Source organism: Gavialis gangeticus, unplaced genomic scaffold (genome assembly GCF_001723915.1).
Source record: "Gavialis gangeticus isolate Ggan-Ray unplaced genomic scaffold, GavGan_comp1, whole genome shotgun sequence".
Classification (NCBI taxonomy): domain Eukaryota; kingdom Metazoa; phylum Chordata; order Crocodylia; family Gavialidae; genus Gavialis; species Gavialis gangeticus.
Window position 1 is genome coordinate 18,909,062 of NW_017729032.1, and position 16,327 is coordinate 18,925,388.

Sequence of the window (16,327 nt, forward strand, 5' to 3'; positions counted from 1 at the left end):
AGATTGGCTTTCCCTTCATGAAGTAAATGTAGCTGTTAAACTGTAAAATGTGAACATATGTTCTTCAGTCCAGACAGTCAATATGAAACTGCATGGTTTGGGTAAGTGTATTTTATACTTTTTAATGTATTACTACTGTATGGCTTATAATGGATAAGATGGAAGCTTGGATATGATCCCAGGTACAGCTGGAGTTCAAGCAAGTAATATTTTAATTAAATATATTGTTTTACACAAACAAACCTGAAATGTAATCCCACTAACAAAATATTTCCCTAGATAGATCAGTAGGCAACATATTGTATCCATGGTGTGTGACTGCAGATGGACCGTGTGAGCCTAAGGTGGTCTCAGAAGGACTGTTTGATCATTTTATTACCTATGTTGATATACAAATGTGGATGTTATCCAAGCATTTTAGCCAAGCTAGTATTCTGATATAATTTACAATATTCATTCAGTTCCTCTTGCTTTTTTAATGAAACAATCAAAATGCACCAGATTGCATCACTCTTTGGAGCCTTCTCTATACCTCTCTGCCCATTTCATATATTTGATGAGTTATATATAATAGTATGCTATGGTACACATCCAAATAGAAACTGATATTATAGCTCATGCAGCTGTAATGAAAGGTATTGCAAATATGTCCAGAGTGTATTCTTAAGCAGGAAGCTTCAGGCTATTCAGAAATTACCTGTTTAAAGAGACACCTTTTCCCTAGCATGTATCTTTATCATACTTCTTTAAAATGTGTGAGGTGGATCTCTACTTGTGTTACCCCACACTTGCCACTTGTGTTAGACCATGTAGTTTAAATCATATATAGCAGGCTTGTTTAGCACCTAAGAAAATGTCCAATATATGTAGCATTTTGCTAATCTTGCAAGCCTTGAGGCTGAGTTTCTTTCCCAGCCATTACACTAGCACAGATTCTGCTGCACAGGACAGGCATGGGAATAAGTGGATAGATTGATCAGTTGTATTCTGAATAACAAAATAACAAGCCTTAATGAGGTGTAAGGAGTCATCACACCTCATGAAGTAACAAAGTAGCAAGCCTTAATGAGGTGCACACAACTGAGCCACAGTTCCAAGATCATCTAGCTGGCACACTTTAGTTGGTTTAGCAGTGTCTTTAATAGAAAAGTTAATAGGATTTACATAGTATAAGTGGCTGCCTGCATGACCTGTGGCCATTGTAACTGGCTTCCACTGTACTGTCATTGGATGGTAAATTTTGCACCTTTCTTTGCTGTGCTGGCAGAGAGAACTGAACCTTCTGTCCTTTGATTTAATTTAAGTTAAAAAAATGAGTACCAGAAGCTCAATCTTGAGTTGATTTCTGGAACCTCAATTCAAGCCAATTATTCCACTGAGGTCAAGAGGATTATGTGAAGGGCTAAGAGCTGTATATGTGGAAAGGTGCAGGGACTGGGCATGATCATCAGCCTTTAATATTTTTTTTAAATGTTTGATAACATTGACTTTCTTCAGTCAAAGCTTTAACTTCTTGTTTCCCATATTTCTCAAAACTGAGGACATTCTGCAACTTGGACAAGCCTGCCCTGAGCACAGGGCATCCCTGAGCTACAAGGCTACAGGAAAACAACAGAGATTGATTGTGACCCAGAGACCTGCAATTTGTGTTGTGCTCCCTGCTTGCCCTGAGGATGGGGGATAGATTTTTTCCCTCTCATTAAAGAGAGTCATTTCCTTTTCTGCCTGCCACCTGTCTAGGCGCTCTATCCAGTATCCAGCTTAGATGGCTGACTACATCATCTATGAATGCCCTTGCGGCCCTTCCTTGGGAGCCCAAGGTCATATTGACATTGACTATACTACCTGTTGCTGGCTCTCTGGCCCTTATGCCTCCAACATATGAGTGTGGCAACACTTGCGTCATCATCCAGTAAAGGCATAGGTACATAAACTAGTCATTGTGAGGCAAGCCAGGGTGCAGATTTACAGTATAGTAGCCCAACTCCACAGTCACTACCCAAGTGTGCTCTCAACCCACAATAAAAAGCAGGTCGCTCACCCCACTGCCCCTGAGAGGCAAGCTACCTCACACTCTATCTAGGGTAAGAGAGTGCTAACAAGTGCTCTCTGGCCCCTGGGTCAAACATCTCAGGGTCTCTGACATAGCATAAATTCACAACCCAGCTAACCTGACAGTGACTTATTCATGTTTCCATACCCTAGGTAAGGTAAGTGGAGACACAGCTTCTCCTTTTGGCCCTTTCCCACTCCTGCTTTTGCCTGGTCACTCCAAACGTCCTTGCCTGGTCAGTAACCATCTAACTAATTATCATGTTTTTATGGTTCCCCTCATGGTGTTCTTTGTGCATTTCACAGTCTTGAATGTATTTAGCCTCACTTTGCTTTTGTCCTTATTTTACAGATGGGGAACAGAATCACAGAAACACTAAGTAACTCACTCAAGCTCATACAGGAAGCCTGTGGCAGAGTAGGGATTTCAGTTAAGTCTAGCTGAACTAGCTAACTATTTGACCAGTCTAGCCCTGAGTGTTTTGGGTGTTGTGGGCATGAAATTTCAGATGATAAAAGATTAGAAGGAAGCTATGTAAAGTATCAAAATACACTATAAAAATCTGTAAAATATTGTTTCCCAGACATGAGCTATATAATATTTATCCCGAATATTTGTGTATGGTGCTGTATTTATTTAGGTTGATAATTGGGAAAACATGTTATGTGGATTCCAGTAATAGGTGTGCATGTAGTTGGTCCTTTGGAGTATAATGAGTCTTATGGGAGTTTTATGTATATAAAATAAATGAGAGACTAGACTCCATAATAAAAACCTTTGAAGTAAGAATTGTACCTACTGTTTTTGCTGCAATAGCTACTTTTCAAAGTTTTTTAGGTTGGCATATATTATTTCCTTATGTTTTGTGTTTTAGACCAGGCCTAACCTGTACCTGCAAAAATAGTGTGCTCATTTGTTGCATGGGAAAAATAAACTACTGCTTAATTTGAAAACAACGAGCTCTGTTCTTTGGGGCATCTTGTTTATCAAGATACCTCCTGAGCTGAGCCTTTAACAGGACCAGTTTCAATCTAAGGATATTGTTTACAGCCAAGTTTTAAGCCCCTTGAGATGAGATTTTTTTTAATGCAAGGTGAATCCAGACTTATTCTCATACACACTTTTTAGCCTTTTTATTGCGAGTAAGGAGTAGAAAATAACAGTTGAGATTCCTAAACTCCATCAGTTAGGCTACTTGTGTTAAAATCAGGCATTTCCTATTTTTCCTCAATTGTGTCAAGCTGCTGGGGTCTAGTGTGGATATTAAATAAAGGGTGGTTAATGATAAATTCCTGTGGTCAAATCCTTTCTTGCTGCCACATTTCTGTGGTGCAAAGGAGGCAGAAAGATGGATTGCATGGGTGATGGGAAGGTTACCACTGATTTAAGCAAGTCCCTCTGGGATAGAGCAGGCTTAGACAGTTCTCTACCACCAGCATACAGCAACTGCCATTGGTAAAACAGAAGCCATTACATTCTTTTGAAGCTATTACTAGGCTGGATTGACTTAGAGGAGACTTAAAGTTACAACCTGGTCAGTCTTGATAAAAGGGGAGAGACTGGAAGAACAGAGCTCAGATAGATCTGTATTATTCTTCATACTGCACTTCAGTGCAAACTCAAGTACCAGTGCACATGAAGGGCTAAAGCACCATGAAAAGCCAAGTGATGCACACACAGTCATTCAGTTCAAGGAATTTTTCTAGTGCCTAGAGTGAAGCAGCAGTGCTTGCATTGTTCAGAACTGGACCACTGAGAGTACGAGAGCCTTAAGGATGGCTGGGGGGTGCTATTTTTCATTCACTGTTGTGCAACATCCTGTTGGCAACTACAGCCATCATTACATGAGTGAATATAGTTATCTGTAGCCATTCTTCAGCCTATGAGAACTGTGTTCTTTCCCTGTGACCCAGCAATGTCTGGGCTTGTCATTGGATGGCCCTGTTGTAATGACTGAAACCAGGGTTGTGGAGCCAGCACCATATAACTTGCAAACTCTCTGCAGAGTATCCGCAAGTGTTGCCGTGACCATAGATGAACTGCTAGAGCAGGGGACTAGGAGGCAAAGCTCTTGGTTCTCTGCTTAACTCTACCTGTGATTTCTCTTGCAACTGTCTGCAGCCCAGTTAACCTACATGTAAAAAAGATGCAAAGTTAGATACACCTGTATTTATGTATTACACACGAATACATGTGAATACATGTAAATTCACATTTATTCACATGTATTTATATGTATTATGTGTAGTCTCATGTATTCACATGTGTTACACAGTACAGTGTTTATACTGGTTCCTGCCAATATTAACTGATGCAAAGAGGAAAGGTTGCAGAAGGACACTAGGGCTGTGTGAAATTTCACCAGCAGTTTTATTTCGACACTGTTTTGACTTGTTTCAATCTTGAAACAGCAAAATCAAAAGGAAACTGAGAGCTTCAAAACACCCTTGAAACAAAACAAGGCAAGTCAAAACGTTTTGAAGCTCAAGCTGGGTTTGCCTTCAGGGAAACGGAAGCAAAAGTAAAGAGAGGCAGGGGGAAGAGGGAGGATGTGAGGGGTGGAGGAGTGCTCTCGTTATTGGCTGTGTAGCTGGCCAGTGACTGTGATCCTTCCCTGAGATCCCTTCCAATCCCAGTGCTCTGGAGGAGGGGTGGAAAAAAATGCAGAAAAGGCAGCATTGTTTGAACTGCCCTGCTTTCTTCCTTGGTGTCAGGTGAGTGAGGGTGCACCTTAACACACACAGTGTCACCTACCCATGTCATGAGTTTTGCCTGTCAGCAGCTAGAGGTGCAGGGCCCCAGAATCCAGACTCCCCCTGAACCCATCCCCTTCACAGCTGGCAGACTTCATGGCCACAGGAGGGGCTAGCAGGGCTGAAGCTTTTACCCTGCTGTGCCTTAACACACACAGTGTCACCCATGTCATGAGGTTTGCTTGTCAGCAGCTTGAGGTGCAGTTTCCCCCAAACCCCTACACCTATCTCCTTGAAACTTAGCTGCTTTGTGGCCTCAGGAGGGACTAGTAGATTTGACCCCACTGTGGCTTAACACATACGTGACATGAGTTTTTTGCTTTCACAACTTTGAGGTGCAGTTTCACTGAAACTCCTGCTCCTATCTCCTTGAGACTTGGCAGGCTTCATGCCCTCAGAAGGGGCTACCATTCCTGCAAGTTTCATCCAAATAAGGCTAGAAATGACAAAGCTATAGGCTGTTTCGAGCTTCCCCATTATAGCCTATGGGCGAAATGCCGAAACAGTGTTGAAACAGCAAAAGTGTGTTGCTGAAACGAAACGGAACAACAGTTTCGAATCAAAATGAAATTGGAAACAAAACGCTGTTCCATCAAAACATTGAAATGCAAGTCAAAATGGAACGGTGCCATTTTGCACAGCCCTAAAGACACCATGCTTGAAGTCTACATGGATGTTCAGGAGCAGGGGGAAGAGCAGAGAATAGGGGGACATTAAGTATCTTTAAAGGTTTTCATGTTCTTTTGGAGATGTACAGAACCTTTGGGTGAACAGTTAGTCAATGCAGCAAGCCTTAGGCAGCAGGAGAAAATATTATTTGGTGGGGCAAGGAGTGCTGGAGGTGGGGGGAGCGTTCGGGGGGCGGTGCATGGTGGTGCAGGATGTGCCCACATGACCCCCACCCTCCTTCCCACACATGGCAGTGGAGGAGCATGTGGCAGGGGTACTGGGCATGGTGCTGTGATGGCGGGGCATGGCAGTAATGCTAGAGCCACATTTGGGTGGTCCAAGCCCCATTAGCCCCAGCCTTCTGCCACCTGTGAACCAAACCTCCTTGCTCTTTTCTGAGCTTTGGTGTTTGAGGGGCCAAGGATTTAATCTCCCTCAAAGTGCTGTTAAAAAATTCCCTCTTTGGGGTTAGGGAAACCAAAGCAATCATTTCCATGTCTCTCCATATGTACATACTTGCACTGTCCCTCACAGTTATGCCATGTATTCTCTCCCTTGTGATGTATTCTCTATATTTTACATATTGAGATCTGAGGAGACAGGGTTGATTAAATGACTTCCAGCAAGTCCATACAAGAATTCTGAAGCAGGAATTGAACTCTGTCTTTTGAGTTCCTCTCCAATACCTACTGCTTTCTGAAACAGTGCTCTTCTTCTGCCAGTTTGCCAGCAAGCAGCAAGAGAAATTGTAATAATAATTTCACTTTCAATAAATACCCAGCTACCTGAAGTGGGTGAAGATGGAAACCACACAAGAGTGGGCCTCTGCATTGTGAAAACATTTACATTAAATTCTCTCACATGACAGTGTTGATCTCAGTTTAAATATGAAGGAGGGCAGGAAAGTAGAGGCTAGTGGTAGCTCTTGCATTGTTCTGGGGAAAGCCAGAGCTCAACGAAGACTTCTAGTCAACTCCATAGGATATAGCTGACCTCTGTCAACTTAAGTTTTACTGTTTAGTCACAAAAGGGATTGAACCTGTAGAAAACAATGAAGATGCTGCATCCCAATGGCTTAGTCCAGTAAGCTAAAACCATGCAGAATCCTGCAGCATCACTAATGCAAGCTTGCTTAAATAAATTTCTTTATACTATATTTACCTGAATACAAGATGATCCTGAATGGAAGATGATTCCCCAATAATTAGATTCTATGCATGCAAACATTATACATTTATTATAGTTTTCCACGTATGGAATCAAATGACTGGAGGATCATCTTCAATTCACCCCTCCTCACCCCACTACTGCAGGTTGGGGTGGGAAAGAGTGATGAGGGGAGCAGTAATGGTACAGACAGTAGGGGCATGTGGTAGGACAGGCGGTGGGGTAGGCAGTGAGAGGCAGGCAGCTTGCCCCCTACTGCCTGCCCCTCCGCACTTACCTCCATATGCCTGTCCCCTCTCCGCCCACTGCTCACAGCCTCAGGCTGTCCTTATTCCCCCTTTCTCTGTTCCCCTTCCTCCATGCCGCTTCCTCCACTTGCAGCTTCAGGTCCCCCATTACTGCTACAGGGCTGCTCTGTGCCCCAGGCTGCAGCAGGGACCGAGCGTGCTGGCATGGAGCAAAAGTAAAGTGCAGGGTGGCAGAGAAGGAGAGAAAGGAAGAAGCAGCACTGGTGGTGGGGGTTGGGGGTTATGGGGCAGGAGTGGTGGGGTGTCCTCAAGCAGTGGGGAGGGGAGGGGTGGGGACAGATGCGGCTCCAGTTCCAGCCCCCAACCCTGACTTGGGGCTGGAGCTGCAGCAGCTGCCTGCCTCTCCCTACCCCCATTTTCTCATGCTCGATTGTAAGGTGAAAGGCTTTTTTTCCTATGTTAAATCGGGGGGGGGGAACCTCATCTTCTAATCGAGTAAATATTCTAATTCACTAATGCCTTGAATCCTCATTTAAGACTGAAGTGCATTTGCCCTAAGCATAGACATAGCCTCAACGTGTTGTGAAAACTGGCTTTTGTCCCAGGGCGCATTCAGACAAAACTGTCAAGAGAAACAAATTCAGGGAAAGGAAGCAGAGACACAGGGGGATATAGACAGCCTATACACGGGCAGCGATTAATCGAGTCTGTTGAAGCGTGGGAATTACCACACTCCAGCAGACTCCAGCGTCACATGTATCAGCGTCCCGCACTGAAAAATGGCAGTGGGGGTGCTTTAACTACAGCTTGTTCAACAAGCTTTAGTTAAAGCACCCCTGCTGCCATTGGGCACACTGACATATGTGATGCTCTGGATGGTTTTATTAGAGCAGCTCTCGGAGCTCTTGAACCAAGAGCCTTCCCTCCTGTGGCCGCTCTAATTCAAGCATGCCACCCCCCCCGAGCACATTTATAAATGCCCGAAGAGACTTGTCCAAAGCCACCTGACTGGTCATATACGCTAGTACCCGCTCCTGCTCACCTATGCCTGCTTCTGCTCTCCTTCCTCCCCCACTTCTAGCATGAGACTTATTTAGACGCTTGGAGCTAGTACAAATGAGAGCATGTGGGCACGTTGAGAGTGGGCGATTGTTTGCTCTACTATGTTTATTCCTGACAGTGCTGCTACAGTGCTTTCCAGTGCCGGTGCACAGTACTGGGCCGGTGTTACAGAAGCACATTATGAAATGTTGCAGGCTCAACAGTTGAAGCATTGTTGGGGTATTCTTTTATTGTTGTTCTCCCCTCACAGATTGTGGATGGCAAATTGTGGTTCCAGTTGGACTGTGGAAGTGGCCCGGGAATCCTGGGAATTTCTGGCAGGGCTGTGAACGATGGGAGCTGGCACTCGGTCTTCCTGGAGCTGAATCGGAATTTCACAAGCCTGTCGCTGGATGATAGCTACGTGGAGCGGCGCAAGGCCCCCCTGTACTTCCAGACGCTGAGTACCGATAGCTCTGTCTACTTTGGAGCCCAGGTGCAAGTAGATAACGTCCGGAGTCTGACTGACAAGAGGACAACGCAGGTCCTGAGCGGCTTTCAAGGCTGCCTAGACTCAGTTGTCCTGAATAACAACGAACTGCCACTCCAGAACAAGCGCAGCAGCTTTGCAGAAGTTGTTGGCCTGACTGAATTGAAGCTTGGCTGTGTTTTATACCCGGACGCATGCAAGAGGAATCCGTGCCTGAATGGAGGGAGCTGTACCAGTGTGCCATCTGGTGGTAAATATCTTGCATTACATTTTGCTTTCTGGGGGGGTTTCTATCTTTCCCATGCAGTTGATTGTATCAAAAGTCTTTTTATGCAGCAACAAGCTGGAGAGGTCTCAGAAACACTATAAAAGTCTGTTAGGTTTTGTAAACTTTATAAAAGCTACTAACTTCATCAGTAATAACCAAATGACATCCATTCTGATTGCATTAGTGTTCACTGAAAATCAGAGGCTGCTATAATGTTATTTATATTGAAACCAATAGGATTAGAATTGCAGCAGTTCTTAGCTGAAGGTTTCAAAATCCCTTTACAGCACCAAAGGTTGTAAACAAAGCTAGTGATTTGTAACACTCATCACAGATTGCACAGTAAAATCACCCTTCTCTATCTCTCAAGCTGCCACAGATTGTTGCCAAGCCCCCCCCCCCCACAACAACACCTCAGTCCTCTTGTGTGTTAGAACCTGATTTGATTACATATATACATGTGAAATCATGAGTCCCTGCCATTATAAACTAGGCAAGGATAGATATGACAGCCTCTTCAAGGGACTATGTGCTTCATGGGCTAGGAAATGAGATGTAAAGATTTAGGGCAGGGGTGTCAAACGTATGGCCCACAGAGCTGCCCTATTGAAGCCATGGTGCTCTCAGCATGGCAGGAATTTGAGGGTAGGGGTAGAGGGAAGCAGAATCTGGGGCAGCCATTGGCAGCAGTGGGCCAAACAAGGTCTGTACTAACACAGTACCACTTGCCGCCACCACAGTAGCTGGCCCCACACAGCTGCCACTTGCCCCATGGATTTGTCACTGACCTGGAAGATGGGATGGAGGTCACCATCAGCAAGTTTGCAGATGACACCAAGTTGGGGGGAGTAGTAGATATGCTGAAGGGTATGGTTAGTATTCAGAGAGATATAGACAAATTGGAGGATTGGGCCAAAAGAAATCTTATGAGGTTCAGTAAGGACAAGTTCAAAGTCCTGCATTTAGGACAGAACAGTCCCATGCACCGGTACAGGCTGGGGGCTGACTGGCTGGGCAGCAGTTTTGCAGAAAAGGACCTGGGGGTACAGTGGACAATAAGCTGAATATGAGCCAGCAGTGTGCTCTTGCAGCCTTGTTGCCAAGAAGGCCCATGGCATACCGGGTTGAATTGGTAGGAGTGTTTCCAGCAAAGGTCCCTTGCACCCCTAATTTTCTCTGATTCTATGGATCCTCTTCGTCTGGATTTGGCCCCCACAGCATGGATGAATTTGACACCCCTGATATAGGGTATTTAATTAAATCATGTCTATGTTTGAGGCTGCTTGGCAGCTTGAGTCAAACTGATGAGGTAGCATCAGCGTGTTTCCTAATGAACACAACACTTGACAATCTCCTCAAAGAGAAGGAGCATGGCATGGGTGTGGAGAAAGATCTACCTTATCACGGGTGAGATAGGTCTCTCTCCAAGTCAACATTTGCAGCATGCCAGCAGGGAAGTGTTCCTGGCCAGTGTACAATAATCCTGCGACTGTTTTGTGGATATGGGGGCTTTTCTCTCCCTATCAGGCTGACATCCCCTTGTACTTCCTGTTATAGGGTGCCTGTAGATGTGCAGGGATGCTGCTCCAATGTGCTGTAATCAGCATGCTAATTAGCCATCACATCTTGTGTATTCAGTGTCCCCACTTCAAAATGGTAGCAGGGCCACTTTAGCTAAAGCTTGCTAAACAAGTTTTAGTTAAAATGGGGGTGGGGGGACATTGAATACACAAGACGCTACGGGCGCTTTAAGTAAAGTGGCTCTCAGAGCTGCTGTAAGTAAAGCACACCCCCCGCCTTTCACTCCCAGATAATGTGGAAAAACCTGGCACTTCCTTGTCAGTTCTCTCCAGGAACTGACTAGAGGAGTCTAGGAGAAGGAGGTTCAGCAGGACAGTTTTCAGCCTGAACTGTCCTTTCCATTCCCTTACCTGGCTCTTGCCACCAGGGTCTCTCTGCATGGCAACCACTGTCTCCTTGGGCCCCTTTACACAGCACTGGCCTCTATCTCTGCTAGGTGTCTTTGCCCTATCTGATTACTTTGTTCTAGATGCAGGACCTTCAAGTCTATCCCTATGGGGATTGTTTGCCCATGGTATTTATTTGTCTTCTAGGCTCTTATCTCCTCTTCTCAATGGAAGGGGTAAGTTTAGGATGCATTCAACGCTGTGCTCCTGGGGCTGAACTAGACTATCAGTCCCAGGAGCTAGGCTACCCACACACACAGGGAGTCCCAATGACTGTCTTGTCAACCTCCTTCTGGCAAAGGCTGTAAGGCCTTTTTCTAATCCATATATGAATCAAGATTAGATTCATGCAGGATTTGATATTAGATCAGCAGGTTTCTTCTGACTTCTCTGTTCAACAACCCAGGAGCCTTGGTTATGAACGGATGGCCTTTACCTCAGTTCTTAGTTTGGCATCCAGTCTAACTGTTGAATTCAGGTCCCTGTGGCCTCTCCTTCACTTGTGGCATCAGCTTGTCATTGCCTGAAAGGGCTCAGCTACCAGTCCCAGTTATCAAATAGTTTCACATTTTTCCTAATCTTCTATTAGTGGTAGTAGATACATTGCATTTATTTATTGCTTTCCAGTCCCGGTCCTCCATAGACATAATTGATTGAACTGAAATCCACTTTTAAAACAGTAAAAAGAAGAAAAAAAAACCCTGCAAAATGTGCACACTTCAGTGCCTGTTACCTTCTTTAAAAAAAAAAGTTTGCTCTTCCACATTTTGGAACGAAAATACAGGAGCAAGGTTATGGCTTTTACCTGGGGAAAGGTGGTGTTCCAACTCTTTCCCTAGTGTTTCTGTGTAACAGACAGCTATAATTGGTTTATCTCCACTTGCTGAACATACAATAGGAAAGCTGCTAGTGACATAGTGATGACAGAACTGAACACCCATTGGGCGTATCCCAAGAGCACCTGGGGAGAGCAAATTACTCCAATGTTTTATATGGTGTAACAATAGCTTTTGGAGGACCTCCTCCCCTCAGCTGCAGACAGGATGCCTCCCAGGAATCCTGCCTTTGCAAACATACCTTCTTTACAACTTCATCTCTACGAGCTGTAATTTGGTCTACAGAACACTGCTGCATCCCGATATTAAACACCAAGCTTTATAGTTTGCCTTAGTTTAAAGCAAGTAAGATTAAGGGTGTGCTAATGAAGGTAGAGGCCTTGCTGTCAATGGAAAAAAAGTGCAAAGACAATTAAAAGCAATAAACCCACAGTGGTATAATGTGATGTGAAGTACACATTAGTTGCAACATTTGTCCTTGTGTGTTTAAGGCCCTTTCTCTACAAAGTTAAGAAAAAAGCAGAATGGGCAGTGCCCAATAAGGGGGAAGGAAAGTCATTCAGAGTGCAAAAGAGGCAGCAGCTTTCTAGAAAACTGCTCAACAAGATTATTTAAATCCCCACGGAGTAAAGACGAAACAAATACTGACTTCAACTCAGATTCCTTATATTCTAAATTAGGTCAAACATTCAGCAAGCTAGAGAGAGTGTGAACAGCTCCTTCTATTGATTTCACTTGAGTCTATTTACAGTATTGCTCAGCAATCTCATGATGAGTAAATTGAAACCTTTCTAACAAACCGTTTTCCAGTCATTTTTTTTTTCCGCCATCATGCGCACTGCCCACTTACAAAGGGGCAGTGGGAGAAAGCATGCTGTTCTGAATGTTGGGTCTATTTTGTTATTAGAATGACACAAACAGTTCACGTCAAGATAATTCACTACTGAAATCCAGGCACGAAAGCTATTTAAGCTTGCATATGTTAGTGCCTCAATGAGGGGCAAGTGCCCTGAGGGGATATTTCAGCTGTCTCTTGTTAAGAAATCTGTTTGCTGTTTTTACTGTCTCAGCAGTATATGTAAATAAAGGATTGTTATAGTGCTATAATTCCAAAGCAATGGGCCTTAACTATACTTCAGTGGTGCTATAGCCCAGCCCACTAGAACAAGTCAGGGCCATTTCTTTCCAGCGGGCAAAGCAATTCTGATAGTGTGAGCTGTTCCCAGTATATAAAAAGAGCATATAATTAAATTGGATAGAAGGGACAGCCCAACACCATGTCAAATGCTAGTTATGTCGCCACAAATTGTAACATGCTTTTAAGGATGGCAGGACATTGTATTTGCTGGCGGAGATGTTAGCACCCGCAATGGATTTAAAATAAAATGAAATGAAATAAACAAGGCTTCATTTTTATCTTAAGAAAGGAAACAGCAGTTTTACTGTTTGGGGAAAAACCCATAAAGAATGTTGTCACCTGACTTCAGTGCTAACAGGATCAGGACCCACAGGTCAGCACTTTTAAGTAGCCCATTGAAAGTGCTGTAGAAAGTGCTACGCCATATGAAGCAAAGTGTCGAAATCTGTTTCTTAATGATCAGTGTTTTAGCATTACAATAGCATTTATTTTAATGAACTCAGTCCTCTGATTTGTATTTTATAAATAAAAGTCTACATCTACGCAGTCTTTAAGATCCCTTTTCCAATAAAAAAAATACTATTCTGCTTTATAGTGAAATTAAGAGAAAAATTAGAGAGCTTGGATTAATAGCTGAATTTAAAAGAAAACATCCAAACCAAGCTTGCTCAAACCTTACAACATCAAAGAATTGCTGGTGTTATATCAGAAGCTATGGGGGTCATGCCTGATTTGCAATTTACTTTGCATACATTAATTATTTAGAATAATTGCATACCTCCCTAATAATATCTCTGTTGTGTCATCTTCCTTCCTGAATAGAAATGATTTATCATTTCTGTTCACAGACAGTAAAAACATGGCCAACCAGCTTTGACTTTTCCTGCAGTTGCAGGAAAACAGGTCATTTTAGAGCCATATTTTAGGACTTTGCAATGTATACAGGCCTTCACGTCTTGCTTCAGGCACACTATTATAGGTCTACATTGCAGCCACTGTATTGACTGAGGCTCAGACCTGAGCTAGCTTTAAAAAAACTGGCTTGAGTCTGGCTGGAAGTGCAAGTGTAGCATCATGGAGCTCAGCACCAGTGGCAACCCGCCCCCAAACCTAAATAAATATGCAGGTTGTCATCCTGTGATCTGCTTGCTGTCCTCAAGCTAGTTAGCTGAAAGCTAGCTTGGGTGTGTCTACACAACCTGCCATCCTGTCTCAGAAGTGCTGCAGCATGGACATAGCCCTAGAGAGAAAAAAAAAGTCACATCTGAAGGGGAAAAGGCAAATCCCAACAGGTCAGAGTTTAATACCAAGAACAGAGAGCAAAGCTGAGCCCAGAGGCTCCTGTCATGGGCTCTCTGGTTCTCCAGAATAAGCGGTGCACCCTGAATGACTTGAACAACTTAGAAGCTAAAGACTGTAATCTGCCCATGGGTAAAAGGCCCATCGATACAGAGAACTTCTGATTGACCTCTCTGGGAGTTAAGGTCCTGGATGGAGGATAGTAGGATCTAAAATGATATCAATCAGCGAAGGGCTACAGACCTGTATGGGAATTTAGAGCTTTAACATCAAGCGATTGGTATAGCGTACCAAAGCCATAACATAGGCCTACGCAGGCATAAGAACAGCTAATTGAATTGTATCAGGAAGAAAGATTATCTTGCTGGTAAAGGGTTGGAGGCAGAAGACCAGAGTTACATTTCTAGCTCTGTTGCCCACTTTCTGTCTGACTTTGGGCAAGCCTATAAATTTTGCAACCATTTACAAAATGTGCAAAATAACATTGTGTAAGGCCCTTGTGAGGTAAAAGTCTATTAATGCTTATGACATACACTTGGGTGATGGCTAATAAATGCCAAGGCTAGGTACAGACTGTGGCAGGGCACCTTTGGGTGCCTGCTTGCAGCAGGACACCGGTGGTTCCTGCCACTCAAAGGGCTTGAGTAGGCAGCAGAGGCAGCCTGCAGGTGTCTGCACTCCCCGGTCAGGAGTCATGTGGCCAGCAGGAGACTGCCTGCTTGGGGAAGAGGGCTCAGCTGCTAGCAATAAGAGCAAGCTTGAACAGTAAAGCCAGCAGCAGTAGCGGCAAGCAGTCAGGGGCAGAACATTGCCCAATTGGAGCTGCTGCTCAGGAACACCTGGAGGACAGGGTAAAAACTATGGGGATGGCAGAAGGTTCCTGGTCCTGGGGAGTGACCTAAAATTAAACCCTGCTGGGGTTAGATGGTGTGGTAAGGCTGCTTCTGGCAGGACAGCTTCCAAAAATGCCACACCCGTGCCTCCCTAGTGAAGGGTGAGTATGGGTGCCAGAAAGTTTCAGCCCCTGTTGCCTTGTGGGTTACCCTGTGGAGGGGAAAGGCTAGGGGAGCACACCCTGACAGAAAAGTACAGGGGCCAAGGCCCACTGAGTGGGACCCAAGGTGAGGCCCACGCCCATTAAGTGGGGCCTGCGGCAGGGTCCAGGTAAGTTGACAGATGCTGGAGGCCCAAAGGGGTGTAATGCCCACAAGGGTCCAGGTACATCGACAGATGTCTGAGGCCTGAACAGCCGTAGGCTGAGTTAGGGGGGCCTAAGTAAGTCATCAGACACCTGAGACCCAGAGGTCCCAGTGAGGGGGCAGAGTAGTAGGGACCCAGCGGCTGTGTAGAGTACAGCCTTAAAATGGTCTGAAGAGCTGCACATGGGCTGACTGGACTAGCCGCAGCTGGCAGTCATGTAGAGTAGGGCCTTAAGATGGCCCGAAGGACTGCACGCAAGCTGAACAAAGTAGCTGGAGTGGAGGCCTCAGTAAGGGGGTGTGAGTTAAGACCCAGGCATGTCCAAGGACACCTGAGGCCTAGCTGGGCCAGAGGCCAGAGTGGCCCAGTAAGGGGTGGGGGGAGTGATGGTGGAATTTGGATACCATCTGCAAGGCATGGGACATGGTATAAGGGAAGGTCAGGAGCCATGTAACATGCCCTTGGCATTGGGCTTTAAAATGGGCAGCCTTTTGCTTTAAAATAAACAACCTATTGTTTACACCAGTGTTTCTCAACCTTTTAACTAGCAAGTACCCCATAACCTCTGAAAATTTTAGTAAATACCCCAATATTCAGTTTTCCAGGGAATTTTATATTTACAGACTAAAGTGTGCCATATGTTGAAAGAAGGGCTATGTATATAAGGCCGTGATATGACAGATGTCTGATCTGGTGTGGGTAGGGTTGCACCTTTTACACCAGGGATGCACAACTCAAGTATGTACCTGGGCTAGATGTGATGCTGGCCAAAGTGAGGAGGGCTGAACACCAAATTATTACTGGGGAATTTAATTTTTTAAATTGCATCAAATTTTTTGCCATAGCTTTGAGGGAGAGAGAGAGAGAGGAAAATAGGGTGAGAGACTGAGTGTTGGGGTATCCACATACCCCCGCCTGTGTCTTGCGTACCCCCAGGGGTACACATACCACAGGTTGAGAAACTATGGTTTACATCAAGGCATGGCAGGTGAGTGTAGGTGGGCAGACTGCCCAGATAAGGAGGTGGGCCAGCATGGTGAGTGGCCCTGATATTTACCCTGTTACACAGTCAAAAAGCCCAAGATGGAATCGATCTAAGTTACCTGGTTTTCTATAAGTGGCATATTTTAGATCAGTAGCGAACAGAGCACACGTTCACCGTTTAATGTGTGTGTGTTTCTGGGGGGGGGGGGGGAAA

At 44.7% G+C, this 16,327-nt stretch overlaps 1 protein-coding gene across 5 annotated transcripts in view; it reads left to right on the forward strand.

Annotated features, from left to right (window-relative positions):
* FAT3 (FAT atypical cadherin 3) overlaps positions 1-16,327 on the forward strand; it is a 745,318-nt gene that overhangs the window by 705,985 nt on the left and 23,006 nt on the right. For all 5 annotated transcript variants that reach the window (XM_019524814.1, XM_019524817.1, XM_019524818.1 and 2 more), the window contains exon 22: positions 8,203-8,671. In XM_019524814.1, the coding sequence (XP_019380359.1) occupies positions 8,203-8,671 (469 nt within the window). The remainder of the gene's footprint in view (positions 1-8,202; positions 8,672-16,327) is intronic.